The 22,080-nt window shown below is 38.7% G+C and overlaps 2 protein-coding genes across 2 annotated transcripts in view; one reads left to right on the top strand and one right to left on the bottom strand.

The window, feature by feature from the left end:
• Positions 1–1,145: 1,145 nt before the first annotated feature.
• On the bottom strand, positions 1,146–4,543 carry TIGD2 (tigger transposable element derived 2). Its single transcript, XM_041757600.1, has 2 exons — positions 4,176–4,543; positions 1,146–4,001 (listed from the first exon to the last, which is right to left on the bottom strand). The coding sequence occupies exon 2, from the start codon at positions 3,060–3,062 to the stop codon at positions 1,485–1,487; it is 1,578 nt and encodes a 525-aa protein (XP_041613534.1). The 5' UTR covers positions 3,063–4,001; positions 4,176–4,543; the 3' UTR covers positions 1,146–1,484.
• Positions 4,544–4,805: 262 nt separating this feature from the next.
• The window catches only part of FAM13A (family with sequence similarity 13 member A), a 350,236-nt gene continuing 332,961 nt past the window's right edge, over positions 4,806–22,080 (top strand). Inside the window, exon 1 of the mRNA XM_041760046.1 lies at positions 4,806–5,042. The gene's annotated coding sequence lies outside the window, so the exon portion shown is untranslated. The remainder of the gene's footprint in view (positions 5,043–22,080) is intronic.

Here is a 22,080-nt window from a genome sequence, read left to right as displayed (position 1 = left end):
ATAATTCAACCTAAGAGGTCTTAAATGTGCCTGCATACCTCATTGCACCTAGCAGTAGATGGTCAGGAAGTGACTTCTAAGCTGGATAAACCTTTCAGTTTTCACTGAAATAAATTATTAATTATGACCATCTACTGCTAGGCACAGTGAGGTATGCAGGCAGAGTTCTTTTCTTTCACTTCCCTTTCAAGGATTTTCCCAATGCAGCAACATCACAGTTGAGTCACATACTGGATCTGTTCAGCATAACTTTTGAAACTCATAGTTTCAGCAACTCAGTAACAGTAGCTAATGCTCAGGACTTACTCTGAGCCAGGTTCTGCTCTAAGCCTGTTATTAACTTAAAATTCATATATTTAATCATTTGTTCCTCACAAAAACTCTCTACATATTATTCTTATTTTACATATGGGTGAAATGACTTGCCTGTGATCACACAACAGCCTCTTCTACAGTGCCTTTCTCATGTTCTGTTTAATGTTAGTCCACCATTCATGTGATGGATGATTTCACAAATTATATGTATGCTTATGTTTTCAGTATCCTCAAAAAAATGCTATAAAAATTTAAAATATATTTTAAAAATTTAAAAATATATTTTAAAAAATTTAAAAATATAAAAAGCATACTTTGTAAGCTTTTAAGTGTTACATAAATATCAAACAGCTTAAAAATATATCAAACAGCTTAATAAAGAGAAAAACTATTGTTATATCTATACTAATAAAGGATCCAAATAAAAGATAATAAATTTTAACTCTCACCTCCTCTAATTACAATGGTTTGGGAACTGAAATCTATTTTTCTGGAATAGGGGTGGCATTCTCTCCACAACTATGAATGCACTCTCCCTACTGTCAGATGGAATAAAAGTAAAGTGCAAGGCCTTTCCTTGGAGATATATTTTTTCTTCCTTCAAAACTCAGAGACAGCCAATGTAATTGCTGACTGCCCAAATACTGTTGGTATAGAATGCCTGTTTAAGCTTGAAACTATTTTCCTTTACTTCTCTTTCACAGTGAAACACTTCAAGCATAATGTTTGGTAAGTTCTAAAAATTCCAGCAGGTGAAAACATCATGGAAATGGAAACTTATCCCCACCATATTTCATTTGGAAACTGAAGTTCAGAGAAAGTCATAAAAATTCCATTTAAGTAAGATTTATTGATTGCCTAGAGTGTGCATGGTCCTCTATTACACACAATGAAATTCAGGCACAAAACAGACACAAGATCCCTGGCCTCAGGTACCTTATGATCTAACTAGTATACTACAGATTAGAAACAGTAAACAAGTTACATGGCAATGCTCACTTACTAGAATCAACATTAAAGAGCAGTAATTTAAGTAATCCAAAATGGTGTCTAATCCTAAAATCATTTATAAAATGCATTTAGCCTTGAAATCCACAGCACTTCAAACAAGATAATGAAGTTCCACTGCAGATAAAGTCACAAAGATACAAATACAGTTAACAGTATTATTAATGACTTTTGTTATTTTGGATTTTCTGTTTTCTTCTTATTATCGTTCGAAGCCTCCGTAATACCAGTTTATCAGACAAAAGCATGTCATCTTGTTGTTCTAAATAATCCAGTAAGTTCTCGGTCCATTCAAGTGCAGCTTTATGGCTAATATGCTTCTCTGGATTCAGTTCTGCTTTCCTAGTCTTATTGGAGTGCTTTTGTTCAGCAGGCTTGGCCTGGTCCTCAGCACCTTCACTGTCAGTTAGCACCTGACAGCTTGAGTCATTACTCCGAGAGTCAAACCACTGATCAATATTCTCAATGTCAACATGTTCACAGTCTTCTGTATTCTGTAAAACTGTTGCTAAGTTAGCTGCTAAAATGGCCCCTTCATCAATGTTCATGCCTGAATTCTCTTCATTGCTAGGGAAAAGTTTTTTCCATGCTTTGGTTATGGTATTTGATTTTACCATGTTCCAAGCTCTTGATACTTCATAAATTGCATCCAACACCGTCAAGTTCTTCCAAAACATTTTTGGGTCATTTCCTTCACCCATGTATTTCTGGAGAAGTCCTGCTCGGTAGTATCTTTTTACTGTGGCTAGAACCCCCTGACTCATAGGTTGAATTAGACTTGTGACATTTGGTGGCAAATATTTCACAATTATTCTACCATCATCTGAACTCAATAATTCTTCATTTGGATGTGCAGGGGGAAAATCCAAAAGAAGTACTGCTTTTTCTAGAAGCCCCTGGGACTTCAAATGCTTCTGTACCTGTGGCACAAAGTATTTTTCAAACCACTGTCTGAAAACAGAATGTTCTATCCATGCACTTTTTTGACTGAAATAAGTGACAGGAAGGTTTGAAAGGTCAGCTCCTTTGAATGCACGGGGTTTTTTTGCTTTTCCCACAACACAAAGATTAAGTTTGTGTAAACCGGTGGCGTTTGCACAACACATAATAATGATTCTCTCTCTGCTTGACCTATAACCAGAAGTATTTTGCTCAGTTTCAAGAGCTAATGTCCTTGATGGTAGACACTTCCAGAACAATCCAGTTTGATCAGCACCATAAATTTGCTCTGGTTGTAGATTCTCTCTCTCAACAAATTCCTGAAAGTTACCACAAAATTCACTGGCAGCAGTTTCATCTCCTTTTAACTTCGTCCCTTTACCAGCAGCCTTCGGAATACCATGGCGCTGCTTAAATCGAGTTAGCCAGCCAGATGACGCATTAAAATCACCTTCCATCCCCAGAGCATCAAAAAAGAATTTGGCTTGTTTTGCACAAATTGTTCCAGACACTGGAATCCCATCTGTTTTCTGTTGGTTAAACCACTCTATCATAACCCTATCCAGTTCCTCATATGTTGAAGACTTCATTGATTTACGTTTGGATACCCCACTGGTAGGATCAGAACTGTTTGCATAGTTTATTATTCTTTCTTTGTTCTTTTTAATATCACGAACTGTGGATTCACCAATTCCATACACCACAGAAAGCTTTTTGAAAGAGATGCCTTCCTCAAGTTTCTTGATAATGTCAAGCTTGTCCTTAATTGTCAACACCACACGCTTACGTTTCCCCAACATTTTACGTCTTATTTTAAGCAATTACTAGACAAGATAATTAACAACTAGATCTGAATACAGTAAGACTAGAAAATGTATTAAGATACCTTCCCTTCCCCACCCCCCCACCCCCGCCCCCACCCCGGACCTAGATGGACGGTGTGCTGTCCAATTTCTAAGCCAGGCCTATGTGACTCTCTTCACTTTGCTGTTTTCAAAGCCTCCAAAGTTCTTTCAACAAGGACTAGTTTTAATTAAACCTATTTTCTTTCTTCCTTTTCACTTAGTTTAGGGTCTTTCCTTGAACTGCACTCTCAAAGAAGACTGCAACCAAGAACTGTACCAGCAAGGTCTCTAAAATAGTCCTATTGTGTATTCAATTTTTCTTGCCATCATTACAGGTGAGATTCTTTGCTAGAGGAACTAAGGCTCTGATGGGACTATTTGGGGACATGTGCTAGAGAATAAATAGTTTAAGAGAGGACCTGTAGACATGACATATAGGAAAACACAACGGAAAAACTCTTCCCGACTTTTGTCCTTGTCAGGCAGTGCACTGTAGGGAATACCGCCTCTTTTAGGCAAAGACTGCTAGAGATTATTCAAGTGGGTGGTTATGGAAATCATAGACAAGCGAGGCAAATAAAGCAAGCTGGACAGAAGTGAGCAGTGCAAATAAGGTGAAAATGGACAGGCAGAAAACTCTATAGTTTAACATGACACAAACTTCTACCTAATGTATTTGGCAACTGGAAAGGCAAAAGGTGGACAAGAGGTGGTGTCACATGATTAAAGAAAGCATTAAAAACTTCATTGGTAGAAATCAGAACTCATGGTAGAGGGTATGAGGTGGAAGGCTCAGTGAAGATGTTAAAGTAATCCTGGTGAAAGATGATCCTCGATGGGCCAACAGAAGTAGTTCCTGTGGGGAGCTGTGTAAGCACTCGGTGCCTCCGAAACCTAAAGGAAAATACCAAAAATATTTTTTTCAATATCAGGGTCTGTGGCATTACTCAGATCTATCCTGCAACTATACTGAGAAAAATCAACGCCTCCTATCAGTGTGATGACAAAATCCGACAAATAATGCTCTCCGGCATTATCTGGAGTGACAGCGGGACCTGGATCGCCTACCTCCCGAAATCAAGAGGTCAGAGACAAGCCGCGAGAGCGAGGGCCTGTCCCCGCGGGGCGAGCTCCGGAGCGCGGCCGTCTCTGCTCACGCGGAGGGAGCCCGGGTTCCTCCTGGACGCCGGCGACCAGGGTGTCACCGCCGCAGCGAGCGAGCGAGCGAGCGAGCGAGCGCCCGGCCCGGGGACGCCGGTCAGCGGGCCGGGGGCATCGCTCTCCGCCAGGCTGCGCGGCGGCCACACTGCCCTGAAAGCAAATGGAGTCTCTAGAGGGAAGCTGACACTGGCGGCGGCGCGGCGGCGGCTGAGGCGGCGGCGGCGGCTGAGGCGGCGGCGGCGGCGGCGGCGGCGAGGGGCGAGCGTCGCCGCCGGAGCCGGAAGGCGGGGGATTAGGGTGCACGCGCGCGCCCCCGCAGGAACGCTGTGTCGGCGAGGGGGCGGGGCCTACGCGGGCGGGTGCGCGCGGCCCGGGGGCGGGGTCTCCGGTGAGAAGGCGGGAGGGCGCGCCCCCCGCTCCCCGCCGCCGCTGCAGCGCCTTCAGACGCCGCGTGGGTTTCGCAAACGGCCTGGCTGCTCCGGCCCGCCGACTATTTTGCCGGCCGGCAGGGGGCGCTACAAGTCCACCCTGTCTGGGCCCTTCTTTCAGGGGCTCGCCTACTGCGGGCGAGGCTTTCTCCACGCTCAGGTGGAATAAAAATCGCAGCCTCCGAGGGCTCGTGAGAAAGCTGCGCATCCTCAGGGGCCACGGACGTGGTGCGGACGGGGCTGGGCGAGCACACGTGGAGCGTGTTTACAGATAGCGGCCGCGACGCCCGCGCCTCCCGGCACCTGCCGGCTGGGGCTGGACGAGGAGCAAGGATCATGGGCAAAGGTAGGAGCGAGCGGACGCGGCTGCTGGCCGGGGCGGGAAGGCTGGCTCCCCGGGGGACCGGGTTCCGGAGAGGAGCTGGGGCTTACCCTCCGCAACACGTACCTGCACGGGAAGGGCGCCTGCCCGGCGTCCCAGAAGCGCAGCAGGGGTTGGTCAAACTGGGTATGAGTATTTCCTCTCTGGTTGCGACGCTTCAGGGCTTAAGTCACGGTCACCATAGAAGCGGACCCTGTGCGAAACCGACTGCACCTGGGACACGCGTGGGACTGGGAGAGGCTCTCTGATCAATTCCCTGCAGCCCTTTTACTCCTGCTTCTCAGTAATAATAAGGGAATTAATTGCAGTTTGACAAACAGTCCCCTTGGTTTATTTTAAGTGGAGATACCATTCGTTCTGTTTTGGCCTTCTAAATGGACCGAATGCTAGCACCTGTGCACTGATAACCTCCGCGATGAACCGTGCCTTATCCCCTTTCCCGGACTTGGTGCCTTGCGGGGTCCCCGGAGCCCTCCCAGGGGAGTGGCTGCACCTTCATCCTGCAGCACCTGTTTTCCAAGGAAACGCATTTAGCCTTGTCTTTCTGTCGCGTGTGTGTAATACTTTGGAAATGGAAAAGGCTAAAGTTTCCCCAATACCTGAGCATAAATGTCTAGCCATTTACAGTTAACATAAAATAGTACAGTAATTCCTCGTTTATTTGCAAAGGCCATATTTTTGCAAAAAAAAAAAAAAGTTTCCAAAGGGAAATGACCCGAGCATTCAAACTGCAGCAAAGAGATGTTTGTTCATGCTAAGCCTTCTATCTGACTCCCCCGCCAAACCGTTCAGTTGCCTTCCTGAAAATCGCAGCATTTCTGTATCTGGCACGATGGAAATCATTGATATCCTAGGCATGCTGGGAAGTGGCTTTAGACAAATACCTGCTTTTCCTAAAGGTAGGTCTCCTTCTCCTCCTCCCCCTCTCCCACCCACCCTTCACCCCATGTGCCAAGCAGACAGTTTCAGCATTTTTGGTGGACTATTTTGGGTAAAGTACAACTTCATACTAGTTTTATATCACTTATTAAAGTTTGCCCCCCCCCCATGCTTGTAAGAAGCCTGAAAACAGTTGTATCTGATATATTATCCATTCCTCATACAGGAGGAAAGCTGACTTTTACTGAGTACTAACCAAGGGAGGTGGCATGTAACCAGATGTTAGCAGTTTGGCTTTCACCCCTGCCCACCAGCCTACTGGCATCACTGGGTCCTATAATATATTTAAATAAAGTGAACCCTGACTCTTCTCTCCCTCCACCAATATCTCTGGGGTTTAATTTCCTTCCAGATACCACTAGATCATTTTCCTGTTTCTGCTGATTCTTCAGCTTGCTCAAGTCTTTCTCTCTCTCTCTCTCTCTCTTTAAGATTTTATTTATTCATGAGAGACAGAGAGGAAGAGACATAGGCAGAGGGAGAAGCAGGATCCATGAAGTGGGACTCGGATTCGGGGTCTCTAGGACCACGCCCTGGGCAGAAGGCAGGCGCTAAACCGCTGAGCCACCCAGGGATCCCCAAGTCTTTATCTCTTAAAGCTGTTGTTCTCTTTTCATCAGCTCATGTAAGTTCAAATCTGGAACATGGCCCACATGCCTTGAGTTCTTCAGAACACCTCGCACAAGGCAGGCAGTTGTATTTAGTAGGCTTTTTTTTTTTTTTTTTTAAGATTTATTTGAGAGAGAAAGCATGTGGGCGAGCGCACAAGCAGGGGGAGGGGCAGAGGGAGAAGCCGGCTCCCGTCGGAGCAAGGAGCCTAATGTGGGACTCAATCCCCAGACCCTGAGATCATGATCTGAGCCGATGGGAGAGGCTTAACCCACTGAGCCACCCAGGCGCCCAAGTAAACTTTTAATAAGATTTTACCCAAGACAGCCGTGTCTTTACACAAGCTAGTTTTCTCTGATTTCTTCCTTTTTGTTGGGGGGAAGGGTGGCTAACATGCCAGATTTACATTACAGTATGGGGGGAGGGCTTAAAATAGAACATGTGTTTTATTAGGAGCCAGGTTAGCCACAGGCAACTTCTTATTGTCTACTCTTGTCCGGTCACAGCTTCATTTCCGCCTGGCTATGCTGTCCTCTTCTTTGTCCAACATTTTTCTATCTTTGGGTCCTCTCTCCTCTTCTCTCTTGGCTCTTTGTGAAATCTGAAGGTTCTTTTTCCTTTATTACACACAGCAATTTTATATTCTTTTTTTTTTTCTTTTCCTAACTGTCCTTTACCATTCACTGTGATTTATTCTCTAATCAGAAGACATTTCACTACTTAGGGAACTCTACCACCAGTATTTCTTAACTTCTAGGTGCATGGGATATCTCTTAATCCTTGTACTATGAGGTCAATGTTACCTCTATTTTATGCCCAATGAAACAAAAGCTAAACAAGTATGTGAATCTATCCAGTGCAGATGGCAGAATGGAGAGTTGAGCCACATCTATTTGGTTTTAAAGGCACCATGCTCTGCCAGCCGTCACAATTGAAGTATTTAGCTCAAAGACATGAAAAGAGGGAAAAGTATATGTGATTATTTCTGCATAAAGTTGCCATTATTAAAATGGAATTTTTGACATTAACCTACCAAAAAGGCATTCTAGTTGTTGAAGGTATCTTAAGTCTGTAATAGTGCTCATCAGACATGGCATTTGGTTCATTGGACAGTCGGTTTTCTGAAGGCTACCCCAAATCACCTGAAAGTGGACCTCTAAATTCCCTTTCCTGCTGAGATAGTATCAATGCAAATACATATCGTGGCCTCACTTTCAGTAGTATGCTTTATGCATGATAGTGTTATTGTAATAGTGTTATAATCGCTAGGTAGAACAAATTCTTGCTTGCTTTTTGAGTTTCATTTACTTTATCAATGACCCTCATTTGTTTGGAAATTTATGTTTAAATTGCTCAAATTAGCTACTCCAGTAAGCTTAAGATTAGGACATGATACTATTACTCCATTTGCATTAAACTGACTTAATATCAAATAGTATTTCTCTCTTAATTGAAAAATACTGTTAATTGAATTGCATAAATGATTTCACAAAAACCATTTAGTATCACCTGCTTTAAGGAACATAAAGTATTGAGGGGAATTTTCTGGCTCAAATATAATTTATTTTTCTTTTTGAGTGTGTGTGCATGTGTATGTGGGTTAGGGCAAACAGGATGTAGAACAATTGTTATCACTAAAAACTTGTTCTTTGAAGTCTATTTTAGCTGTAAAGTTATTTTACTTTGTATTATAGATAAAACCCCAAAGTATCCACTTATAATATTTTCTAAAAATCCCTTTTATATGGTTAAAAGTAGAAGTAACTTTTCCACTTGAAAATTTCTGGACAGAAGTGAAAGATCAGATTACTCACTGGAAAATCCCTTATCATTTTTTTTAAAGTTGTTAACATGATATTGAAAGATAGGGATTTTTTTTTTATACTGAGTCCTCTTGATGCCCAGTAGGAGGCTTTTAAACTTAATTTTCTGTGTTTCCTTATTGGCTGGCAGTAGGTTTTCAAGAGACTGGCAGCATAGGCAAAGATAAGAGGATGAATTCCTAGGAAGATGGAAGAGATTTAATAGGCTCAAAAAAAAATTGCTGGTGGAAATGTTTAAGGAAAAGTTAAACTTGCTTTTTGAAAAACGTAGATATAGACTGAAAAAAACGTGAATTGCTAATTGATGGCATCAGTGTGGGTTGGAGGCTTGAGTGAAGTTTATATACCCACTTTACCAATTCAAACCTGCCTGGTTTCCAACTGTTCTTTAAAGGGACCCTCAGTCCCTTTAGATTGGTCAAATCCATTTTACTGAGAACTACTGTGCACCAGACTGCTCATGCTCCCTGTCCTCCGCACATGCAGCTTCGTACTTTAAGGCTCTGCTTGCTGTCCTGCCAGCCTAGAAAGTCCTCTCCTTCCTCTGTTAATCTGTACATCCTTTTGTTCTAGTTGGTCTAAAAACTTGCTTTTCCCAAGGTTGCTCCTCAGACCTGATGGGTCAGAATCAGCTGGGGTCCAAAGTGTAGCTTCTGAGGCTGACTCCAAGGAGGAAGCCCAGGAATCTTTCATTTTCAGCAAGCATCCCAAGTGACTCTAACACGCTGAAGTCTGAACACCTTATATACTGACAACCATTTTGAATATTAACCATTTTGACATTCTTCCCTCATAATACATTCTTTTAGAACGGAGTTTTTCTTCTCTCCCCTATTTTCTTCTTAAATTATAGACCGTTTTTGAAGGAAAATATTAAATACAGAAAAGCAAAAAAAACAAGCATACCAGCATTCAGAGATAATAGCTTTAAACATTTTGGGGGTGTAGCCATTGTCTGTCATATATCAATGCAATTATCTCATATATAGTATGAGTGTATACATTTTTTAATAAGAACACAAAGTCCCAGTATACATAAAATTTTATATATACTCTTAACAGCATCTGATATTTTATGATATAATTGGGCTTACTGTTGCAGCAAGGGAGACCCAATCCTTGGAAGACAAGACCATGGAGTGTCTCAGAGAGAGTCAGGTGGAGTTTGTTATAGGATTTCTGTAAGATGACTTTAGGGAGGTTTAAAGAAAGTAAGGAATCTGTTCTGGTTTGGGAGCTCTCAGAAAGCAGGAGCAATTTGACTCTTGGGCATCTTAATTTTTATTCAGGAAGCTAAAAGGACAGGCTAGAGTTCCACTGAAGAAGTCCTAATAGTCAATCCTGCAAGCCAGGAGAGGGCAATGTTTGGTCATTTTTGTGGATTTCCCACTCCCTTCTTCTTATATTTCTATTGAAATGGGATTATGCAGTGATCTTGTTTATGTCTTTTTTTACCACAATCATGGAGGGTCCTCCTCTAATGTCTGTGAAGCTATTTAGACTACTCTGGGTAACACCATGCCTACCTCTTCAAAGTTTTCAACAAATCCTCAAAGGATCCACAGTCCAAAAAGCTTAGATAGTAATCATTGATAAACTTATTCAACCTTGAAACTATCCCTCATTTAGTTGTATAGATAATCCCATAATGCAATTCTACCTTAGTGAGACTCTGTTATGGTTGAAGAAGACAGTTATTAATGCTTGGTTTCCATGCTTCTAGTTTAACAAGGTCCCATGATAGTGCTTCTCAGACAGCTTCAATCAATTTTCAAAGTTTTCATCACCCAGAAATGAATCCCATACCATTAGCAATCACTTACCATTTCCCCCCCCCCCACCCTCTCTCCTGCTCCCCAGCCCTTGGCAACCACTTGTCTCTATGGGTTTGCCAATTCTAGATGTTTCATATAAATGGAATCATATGTGTACATCGTGACTAGTTTCTTTCACTTAACATAAAGTTTTCAAGGTTTGTGTTATAGCATGTATCAGTACGTCATCTTATGTACATTATCAGTACATCATTTTCTTTTACTGCTGAATAATATTCCATTATATGGATATAGGACATTTTATTCATTCATGAGTTGATGGACATTCAAGTTTCTATTGTTAGGCTCTTATGAATATCCATGCACAAGTTTTTGTACATATGGACATATGTTTTCATTTCTTTTAGGTATATAACTGAGATTGGGATTGCTGGGTCATATGATAGCTCTATGTTTAAACTTTTGAGGAGCTGTTTCTAAAGCAGGTTACATTTTTACAATGCATGAGGATCCTTAGTTCTTTCGTACTGCTAGACCATAATACCACAGACTGGGTAGCTTATAAACAACAAATTTATTTCTTACAGTTTTGGAGACTGGGAAGTCCAAGATCAAGGTGCCAGCAAATTCAGTGTGATGACTAGGTAGGACTCCCTGCTTCATAGATGGTTCCTTCTTGCTGTGTCTCCACATGGGGGAAAGGGCAAGGGATCCCTGAGTTTCTTTTATAAGAACACTAATTCCATTCATGAGGACTCCACCCTCATGACCTATGCACTTCCCAAAGGCCCCACCATCAAATGCCATCACATTGAGCATCAGGATTTCAACATAGAATTTTGGAGGGACATAAACATTTATACTGTAGCAGGCTCCAATTTCTCCACATCCTCACCAACACTTGTTATTATCTGTCTTTTTGATATATCAACATACTACTGTTGCATTTCCCTATGGCAAACTCAAGCATCACTTTGTGCTTATTTATCATTTATCTTTTTTGGAGAAAAGTTGATTCATATCCTCAGCTGTTTTTAATTGGGTTCTAACAGTTACAATGTTATGTATTAAATGATCCAATTTACTCTTCCTCCCTGGTTTTCTTAGAGGAGAAACAAAATAAATAACCTTCTGAGGAGTATCTCCTGTTTTTAGCTCAATGGATATTGATAATACTGCTTGTGATATACTGTCCCTTTACTAAAGGATTCCTGTGATAAATTTTGAGTATTTTTAATGTCAGAAAAAAAGGTGACTTCCAGATGAAATTTAGCTTTATCTAACACGAGAATTAGATATATCCATGTTAGCACTGACTTACACAAATCTAAGATCTTAAGTTTGTGCTTAATTGCCATAGCTAATTCACTCTGAATTCCCAGTACTTTTTTCTTATCATTGGCTGTATTTTTAAAATTTTAATGTTTTGATGGTAACTCCATTTTTATATTATAGTTATCTCAACCATTGTTTTGGAAGCATGTAAACAATAAAATGGAGAGGCCAGACAGGCAGTATGTCTTAGTAATAAACTTTATGGGTTTTAGAAACAGTCTCTGGTTTGTACTTCTACCACCTACCTGCCTTGGAATCTCCAACTGGTTTTATAAAATTTTACACATTTGGAAAATGGGAATAAAAATCATACTTATTTTGGTTTTGTTACAAGGGTTAAATGGTATGTGTAAATCACTTTGCAGAGTACCTAACACTCTGCACTAAGCAGTAATACTAGTTATGATTTTATTATTTCCTACATCTTTTGACTAGAAGGAAATACTTGAATTCTCTTAAACTAAGAAAGGAGGCTTTGAAAGAAGCTATAGATAACTAAAAGACAACTATAATGGAAAAGGCCAGATTAATTCATACACATATAATGATATTGTAGAGCATTTGTGAGGGTGGATTATATATCTATGGTTGTATTTATTAAGGGATTCATGAAACTACCTCAGGGTTATCTATTGAAAATTCTCATTTCATAAATCCAAACCAAGTGCACATTTTTTTTCTTTTGCTTTAATCCTAAATCACAGAATGTTACATTTATCGTGTTTTTGACAGATTTTTTAGCCTGAATTTAGGCATCTCAAGGGAATGGTAAAGACACAAAACGTGGGTATGATGTGACTAAGAGTCTTCAAATAGTCATCCTTTTGGAAAATGTTTGGGATATAAATGTTTATTATTTTGTTCTCCTTCTATGGTTTAAAACCTACAAAAATTGGAGAAAGGGGTCTAGCTCTTCCCTTGCTATTAGCGTTTTTATTAAGTTTATTAGCTATTAACTTAAACCCTGGCATGGCAATTTTGAAAGGTGGTGTTAGGTGATCTTATCTTTTTTCCTTGGTGTTTCATATTTTCCCCCTCTTTTATGAATACATATAACAACTTGAATATGCATATATACACACACACATAAAAATACACCTATATACCAACATCCATATATACATATTTTTTCCCAGCTCTTCACTTTCCAAACATAAGCTTGAGTATTTACAAATTTCTGTTTTCCCTCTCCCTTCTATATCATGTTCTTTTCCTTTAGGGATGTAATAGTGGAACTACCTAACAATTTGGAAAGTCCCTATCAACATGTACTAAAATTGATGTACAATTACATAATTGCTTGTTGAGAAGAAACTTAAGGGATTGTTAAATCCATCATTTTGAAGCTGCCTGGAATTTTAAAATTTCTCACTTCAACTGGCAGTTTGTTTCCAGGACTGCTAAAAAGAAATAGGGTGATTTATTTAACAATGATATCTGCTAACACAATACAGGACTTAATTTTGCACTGAACTTCTTTGTTCCTAAGTTATTGGTCGTCTTTTTTTTTTTTTTTTTTTTAGAATTTCTCTTTTTTTTTTTTTTTATTTATGATAGTCACAGAGAGAGAGAGAGGCAGAGACACAGGCGGAGGGAGAAGCAGGCTCCATGCACCGGGAGCCTGATGTGGGATTCGATCCCGGGTCTCCAGGATCGCGCCCTGGGCCAAAGGCAGGCGCCAAACCGCTGCGCCACCCAGGGATCCCATTGGTCGTCTTTTTTAAACAATAAGTGGTTTTAGTTTATCATTGCTACAGTCACAGAAGTTTTTAGGTGAATTTAAAAAAATTTTTGAGTACACGTGACATACAATTTTATATTAGTTTCAGATGCCTAGTATAGTGACTCAGCATCTGTATGTCATGCTCACTACAAGTGTAGCTGCCATCTGTCACCATACAGTAATATTATGTTCCCTATGGAATGTCTTTCATTACAGTGATTTAGTCATCCCATCTTAAGCCTGTATCTCACACTCGCTTTCATCCACTTTCCCATTCCTCCACCTTCTTATATGGCAGTCATCAGTTTTCTATAGTTACAGGTCTGATTCTCCTTTTTGTTTATTCATTTGATTCATTTCTGACATTCCACACATGAATTAAATCATTAGGGCATTTGTCTGATATATTTCTTTTAGCATGATACCCATTAAGTCCATCCATGTTGTCATAGATGGCAAGATTTAATCCTTTTTTATGGCTACACAATATTCCTGTCGATATGTGTGTGTGTGTGTGTGTGCACGCGCACACATGCGTGTTATGTTTATCAGGGGTATTGGTCTGGTCTGTAGTTTCCTTTTTTTTATTGTGATGTCTTTGAATGGTTTTGGTATCAGGGTATTGCTGATCTTGTATAATGTATTTGGAAGCTTTCCCTGTTCTTCTGGGGTTTTTTTTCATTATACTGGCTAGCTCCATCCATTTTGTTGCAAATGGCAAGATTTTTTTCCTTTTTATGGTTGAATAATATTTTATTGTATATACCACATTTTCTTTATCCATTCATCTATTGATGGACACTTGGTTTGCTTCCATAGTTTGGCTATTGTAAATAATGCTGCAGTAAGCATAGGGGTGCATGTATGCCTTCAAATTATTGTTTTGGTATCCTTTGAGTAAATACTCAGTAGCGTGATTATTAATCATAGGTAGTTCTATTTTTAATTTCTTGAGGAATTTCCATACTGTTTTCCACAGTGGCTGCACTATTTTCAATCCTACCAGCAGAGCACAGCGGTACCTTTTTCTCATCATCCTCACCAACAATTGTTGTTTCCTGAGTTTCTGGTTTTAGCCATTCTGACAGGTGTGAGGGGATATCACTTTGTAGTTTTGATTTGCATGTCCCTGTTGAGTGATGTTGAACATATTTTCATGTGCCTGTTTGCCATCTGTATGCCTTTGCAAAAATGTCTGTTCATGTCTTTTGTCCGTTTTTTTCATTGGATTATTTGGGTTTGTTTGTTGAATTGTGTAAGTTCCTTATATATTTTGGATACTAACCCTTTGCTGGATATGTCCTCTGCAAATATCTTGTCCCATTCAGAAGGTTGTCTATTAGATTGTTGATTGTTTCCTTTGCTGTGCAGAAGCTTTTTATTTTGATACAGTTCCAGTAGTTACTTTTGCTTTTGTTGTCCTTGCCTCAGGAGACCTATCTAGAAAAATGTCAGTATGGCCGACATCAGAGAAATTACTGCCTATGCTCTCTTCTAGGATTTTTCTGGTTTCAGGTCTCATGTTTAAGTCCTCAATTCATTCTGAATTTGTTTTTGTGTATGCTGTAAGAAAGTGGCCTGTTTCTTTCTTTTGCATGTACTTGTCCGGTTTTCTCAGTACTATTTGTTGAAGAGACTGTTTTTTCTCCATTGCATATTCTTGCCTCGTCTGTTGAAAATTAATTGACCATATAATTGTGGGTTTATTTCTGGGTTTTCTATTCTGTTCCATTGATCTCTGTGTCTGTTTTTGTGTCAGTACCATACTGTTTTAATTACTGCAGCTTTGTAATATAACTTGAAGTCTGGATTATGATTCCTCCATTTTGGGGGAAGGGGTTGGCTTTTGTTTTTTGAGATGGCTTTAGCTACTTGGGGTCTTTTGGTTTCATACAAATTTTTTGTTTGTTGTAGGTCTGAAAAAATACTGTTGGTGTTTTGGTAGGCATTGCATTAAATCTGTAGATTGCTTTGGATTGTATAGACATTTTATCAATATCTGTTTTTCTAACCCATGAGCATGGAACATAGTTCTGTTTCTTTTCATCATCATGAATTTCTTTATCAATGTTTTATAGTTTTCAGAGTACAAGTCTTTCATCTCTTTGGTAAGTTTGTTCCTAGCTATTTTATTCTTTTTTTGGTGCAATTGTAAATGGGATTGATTTCTTAATTTCATTTTCTGTTGCTTCATTATTAGTGTATGAGAATGCAACTAGTTTCTGTACATTGATTTTTGAATACTGAAATTTTACTGAATTTATCAACTCAGTTTGTTTGCTGGAGTCCTTGGGTTTTCTATAGTATTATATCATCTCCTAATAGTGAACGTTTTACTTCTTTCTTAATTAATTAATTAATCCATAATTTAGGTACCTTTTATTTCTTTTTGTTTGTTGTCTGATTTTTGGAAGGATCTGGTTATAGTTTTATCAATTTTGTTGATCTTTTCAAAGAACCAGCTCCTGGTTTCATTGATCTGTTCTATTGCATTTTTTGTTTTGTTTTGTTTTGTTTTGTTTTGTTTTTAGTTTCTCTGTCATTTATTTCTGCCCTAATCTTTATTATTTCCTTCCCTCTGCTGGTCTTAGTTTTTGTTCTTTTGCTAGCTCCTTTAAGTGGAAGGTTGGGTTGTTTGAAATTTTTTGTGTGTTGAGGTAGGCCTGTATTGCTATAAACTTCCTTCTTAGAACAATTTTTGCTGCAACCCAAAAATTTTAAATCTTTTAAAATTTGTTGAGATTTGTTTTATGGTCTAATATGTGATGTATTCAGGAGAATGTTTCATGTGCACATAAGAAGAATATGTATTCTGCTATTTTAGGATGGAATATTCTGAATATATGTTAAATCCTTCTGTTCCAGTGTGTCCTTCAAAGCCACTGTTTCCTTGTTGATTTTCTGTCTGGATGATCTTTTCATTGATGTGAATATGGTGGTAAAGTCCCCTACTATTATTGATACTACCAAATAGTTCCTTTATTTTTATTGGACATTTTATGTATTTGAGTGCTCCTTTGTTGGGTGCATAAATATGTGCAATTGTTATCTTGTTGGATTGTACCCTTCATGATTATATAGTGTCCTTCTTTGTTTCTTGTGACAGTCTTTGTTTTAAAGTCTATTTGGGGGTACCTGGGTAGATGAGTCAATTAAGCATCTGACTCTTGATTTCAGCTCAGGTCATGATCTCAGGGTCCTGGGATTGAGCCCTGCATCTGACTCCCTGCTCACCAGGGAGTCTGTTTCTCCCCTTCCCTCTGCTCCTGCTCCACTTGTGTTCTCTGTCTCTCAAATAAAATCTTAAAAAAAATTAAAGTCTATTTTGTCTAAGTATTGTTACCCTGGCTTTCTTTTGACACCCATTTGCATGATAAATATTTCTCTGTCTCCTCACTTTCAATCTGCAGGTATCTTTAGTTCTGAAATGAGTCTTTTGTAGGCAGCATATAGATGGGTCTTGCTTTGTTATCTACTCCAACACCCTATGCCTTTTTTTTTTTTAAACATTCCTTCTTTTTTTTTTTAATTTTTATTTATTTATGATAGTCACACACACACAGAGAGAGAGAGAGAGAGAGAGAGAGAGGCAGAGACACAGGCAGAGGGAGAAGCAGGCTCCATGCACCGGGAGCCTGACGTGGGATTCGATCCCGGGTCTCCAGGATCACGCCCTGGGCCAAAGGCAGGTGCTAAACCGCTGCGCCACCCAGGGATCCCACCCTATGCCTTTTGATTGGAGTATTTAGTCCACTTATATTCAAGGTAATTATTGATAGATATGTATTTGTTGCTATTTTGTTACTTGTTTTGTGGTTATTTTTGTAGTTTTTCTTTGATCCTTCACTTGCTTTCTTTCATAGTTCATTGGCTTTCTTTAGAAAAGAGAGATACTTGATTCTCTTTTTTCTTTGCATATATATTACTGGTTTTTGACTTGTTACAATTAGGTTTGTATATAACATCTTCTGCATATAGCAGTGTATATTAAGTTAATTTCAAGCCTATTCTTTTCTCCTCTCTGCCCCACATTTTAGGTACATGGTAATATTTTATATCCATTTATTTTGTGAGTCTTTTGATTTTACAGATATTTTATTGCTTCTGTGTTTCCCACTTTTCATACTCATGGTCTTTCCTTTCCACTCAGAGTCATCTTTTCTTGGTAGTGGCTGGTTTAGTGGTCATGAGATCCTTTAGCTTTTGTTTAATTCTTTATCTTTCCTTCTAATCTGAATATTAACATTGCTGGATAGAGTATTCTTGGCTGCATATTTTTCCCTTTTGGTACTTTGAAAATGTCATGCTTCTCTCTTCTGGCTTGCAAAGTTTCTGCTGAAACATCTACTGAAAGCCTTATGGGGGGGTTCCCTTGTATGTAACTATCTTCTTTTCTCTTTCTGCTTTTAAAATTCTCTCTTTATTATTACTTTTGCCATTTTAATTACTATGTATCTTGGTGTGGACCTCCTAGGGTAGATTTTTCAGGGGACTCTTTGTGCCTTCTAGATCTGGATATCTGTTTATTTCCCCCAAATTAGTAGCTTTCAGTTGTTATGTCTCCAAATAAATTTTCTGACCCCCTTTTTCTCATTCTTCTGAGATCTCTAGAATGCTAATGCTATGCTTGATGGAGTTAGAGTTTTCTAAATTCTCATTTTGTATAATTTTTTTTTCTCACCTGCTTAGCTTAATTACAATTCATTACTCTATCTTCTAGGTCACTGATTTGTTGTTTTGCTTCCTCTAGCCTGCTATTTATTCCCTGTTGTGTATTTTAAATTTCATTTATTGTATTCTTCACCTCTGATTGGTTCTTTTGTAATCTCTGTTAAGGATCTCACAAATATCCTCCACTCTTTTTTCAAGTACAGTGAGTGTCTTTATGATCATTACTTTAAATCTCTGTCTAGCATATTACTTATTTGCATTTCACTTAGGTCCCTTGCTATGATTTTTGTCCTGTTATTTCTTTTGGAATATAATCCTCTGTCTCCTCATTTTGTCTAACTGTGTCTGTTCTCTGTGTTAGGAAAGTCAGCTATGCTTCCTGCTCTTGAAAGTAATGGCTTAATGAAGAAGAGATCCTATAAAGTGCCCTGCAGTGCACTATTTCTTGCCCCCAGATCCTGGCATTTCTGGGAGTGTCTCCTGTGTGTGTTGCATGTGCCCTTCTGTTGTGTCCTGGCTGCTTTTGCTTACAGTTTAGTCTACTAAAGAGTCTCTCTTTGCCTGTTGTGGCAGTGTTTGGTTCCTGGCCTGACTGCATAGTTTTTAAAATGTGTGTGCTGGTCTGCTTGTGAAATGGCACCTGCTGCCACTTGCATAAGGTCTGGGTATGGGCATGGGGCAGGTGCAATTTTAACAAGGTGTGCTGTGGACTTCCACAGAGCCTGCTACAATTCCACAACTGCCATCTGGACCAAGGCCTCATAAAACATGCTCATCAGGAGAAGTGGAATTGGCAGGATTTGCACTGCTTTTCTGGGTGAGGGGCACCCTTGTCAACGGAACTGAGGCAAGCATGACTGGAAATGGCTTATTTATTGAAGTGTATGGGAGCAGGACTTGATGTAAGCAAGTTAAATAGTGAATGTCAGCATGCTGGTTCCAGCAGGCTGTATGTTTATGCTAAAGGGCAAAAGAGGGAATTGGTGCCTTCCAATTTCTTTGTTCTTGGAGGAGGCTTCCTGGGATCTCTGCTTCTTCAAAACAGGCTCTGAGATGAGTAAATAGCTTTCTCCCATACGCCCCAGGAGTTTTTCAAACAACTGCTTCTCTGCTGTATCTTCAGAGGGCTGGAGGGCTCTTCATGGTGCTGTCTTTTTAAGGGCACAGATTCAGTTTCTAATTGCCTTCCAGGCTTTCCCAAAACCAAGCGGCTGAATTTTAAAATTCCAGGATTTAAGTCCTGCTGGTTTTAAGAACTCAAAAAATTGGGTCCCCCTTGCTTTCAAAGCCAAATGTCATGGGGCTTCATCTTCCCTGTAGAGGCTTCCAGGTATGATAGGCTGTTTCTTGCCCTTCTCCATGACTGTGTACCCAACCCCCACTAACGCCCCCCCTCCCCAGTCCATTTCACTTCCCATTATGTCTCCACCCTTCCAACCCTCTTTGATGTGGCCTCTTCTCCACTTTTAGTTGTGGAGTTTGTTCTGCCAGTCTTCAGGTCGTCTTCTGGGTTATTTATACTGGTGTAAGTGTTATCTTGTGTCTGTGGGATGAGGTGAGTTTGGGGTCCTCTAACTCTGCCATCTTCCCACACTCCCTGGTTTGAGGTTCTTTGATGTAAATGACTAGGAAATTGATTCATCTCAGTTTGCAGAAGTTCAGTGCTTGATCGGTAGGAGTTTTGCTGTAGTCTAATGAAGAACATTGTTACATATAAAATAGAGATGTAGCATCAATTCATTTCTGTAAATAATAAACTATTACAGCTATAGTCGTGAGATGTTACTATTAAATAGTTAACTGCCATATGAATGCCCAGGAATCCTATAGTAACGCTCCCTCCATCTTTCCTAACAGTCCATGACAGCCTACCATATTAGAACTCATGAGTTTTAAGGCTTCCAGGAATATGTTATATCCATTAAAAATAATCCACTGGAGAGGAACATAGTCTGCAATAGTACATGGCACATGGTATTATCTTAGTAAATATTTGATTGTTAAATGAGTTAATGGAGTTTTGAGTTTATATTCTGTTTGTATATACACCTTACCAGCTGTGTGGGCAAGTAGTTTGGTTTCTGAGTTTCATTTTTTTTTTCTCTAAAGTGGGAATGTCGGCCTTTATATCCTAGCTTTTTAAAATGTTGGTTGAGATAATATAGGTACATGTGTTTAATAATTGATATTTTTAAAAACTTTCAAGGTACTTCTTTTGTTCCAATATTTTTCTCAGTTGGAATATTGGTTTACAGTTTATACCTTGTAACTGGCATTGATGTTCAGATGTTCATAATGTCATTACCCTTAGTCTAGTCATGATTGGAAACCAAGTACATTCCAAACAGGAATTTACTTTTCTTTATTTCATGCATTTGTGAAAACATAGGACTCAGCATAGGTTTGAAACCTTACTTTGCCCATTATTGGCTGTGTAAATCTGAACCTCCCTTGAACCTCAGTTTCATTTGAGAAACATAAATAACATGTATGTTGTAAAATTGTCATAACTAAATGAGAATATATGTGAAGGCCTTTAGAGATAAAAAATTATTAGTAACTCCTCCCTATACTCCATTCATGAGGTTAAATATCTTTTAAGTCTAGTTCTGGAAATTTTTCCATTAATAGAAATATTTCCTTATTCATATATATATATTGTGTGTGTGTGTGTGTATACATATACATACATGTATATATGTATTATATGTATTATGTATTATATATAGCAAAAGGGTTTTTTTTTTTACTTACTGGATTTTTAAAAAATATATTAACTGTATTTATCACAGTCATACAATGGGTCAGGGTCATTACACGATTATATTTTAAGAGTAGATTTTTGTTTTAAAAAGTTGAAAGTAATTGCCTCAAGAATTTCAGCTTAACTTTTATTCAGAGGTAAGATTTGAAAAAACTTAGTGGACTCTTCCTTGTTAAAAAAAAAAAAAAAAGTTGAACTCAAATATTAGGGACTACAAACCTATCTTTCTGTGAGCACTATGCTCCTGCCTATTCTTCTGTCTTATATATTAAGATATATATTCTTAATAAAATTATAGGTTATAATTTAAACTTCTTATAGGAATAAAAATCATTATATTTTTTTCTTCCATTTTATTAAGATAAAACAGACATACAACAATATAAATTTTTTTCAATATAAATTTTAGATGTACATTTGATAATATATATGTTGCTAAATGATCACCACAATAAGTTTATTTAGCATCCATCACCTCACATTCCTTTATAATTTTTTTTCTTGTGAAGAGAACTTTTAAGATTCACTCAGTAGCTTTCATATATAGAGTGCAGTATTAATTATAGTCACTATGCTGAACATTACATTTGCAGGACTTATAAATGGAAGTTTGTACCTTTGACTACCTTCACCTGTTTTTCCATACTTTCATTTTTTACTCTTTTTCTTTTTTTTTTTCCAGATCTCTGGATTTTTTTTTTTTCTCTAAAATGCCTTACAAATCATGTCTATGCTCACACAGTTCAATTCTTTTTCTGATGACACTCATGGGATCCTATTTCTTGTCCTGACTTTTTAAGTGGGTCCTAAAGTGCTTCCAGTAACAACCAAAGATTTATCACCACACATTTAATGCATTAATTGTACAAATATTTGTTGTGAGGCTTGAAAGGAAATACAATAAGAATATTACTCTGTCCTCAAAATATTTCAATCTAGAAAGATAGATTTGCAAACAATAACAGTGCTACGTGTAAATATTTTATGAGTGGTTTAAACCAGGCATATGTGCACACAGAAGAGTGGTGTTAGGAATGCTAGTGACAGTGGTGCTGGGCATTGAGGTATATATATATATCTATGTCTATCCATATATGTATATATACATATATGTATATGTATAGCTCATACACATATGAGTTCCCAAATAAGAGGGAAACAAAGACATTTCCGGTAAGTACGAGATCATAAACAAAGTTTCTGAAGTGTGACAGTGCACGCCTTATTTAATTTAAAGAACAGCAATATATTGTTTCCTATCAGTGCTATAACAAATTACCAGAAATTTAGTGACTTACAGCAACACAACTTATTATCTTACTATTCTGGAGATCAGAAATCTGAAATCAGTTTCACTGGACTA

The sequence above is a fragment of the Vulpes lagopus genome, chromosome 6 (genome assembly GCF_018345385.1).
Source record: "Vulpes lagopus strain Blue_001 chromosome 6, ASM1834538v1, whole genome shotgun sequence".
Taxonomy (NCBI): Eukaryota; Metazoa; Chordata; class Mammalia; order Carnivora; family Canidae; genus Vulpes; species Vulpes lagopus.
The sequence above is the reverse complement of the archived record's forward strand: the minus strand, read 5'-3'. Positions and strand labels throughout refer to the sequence as shown.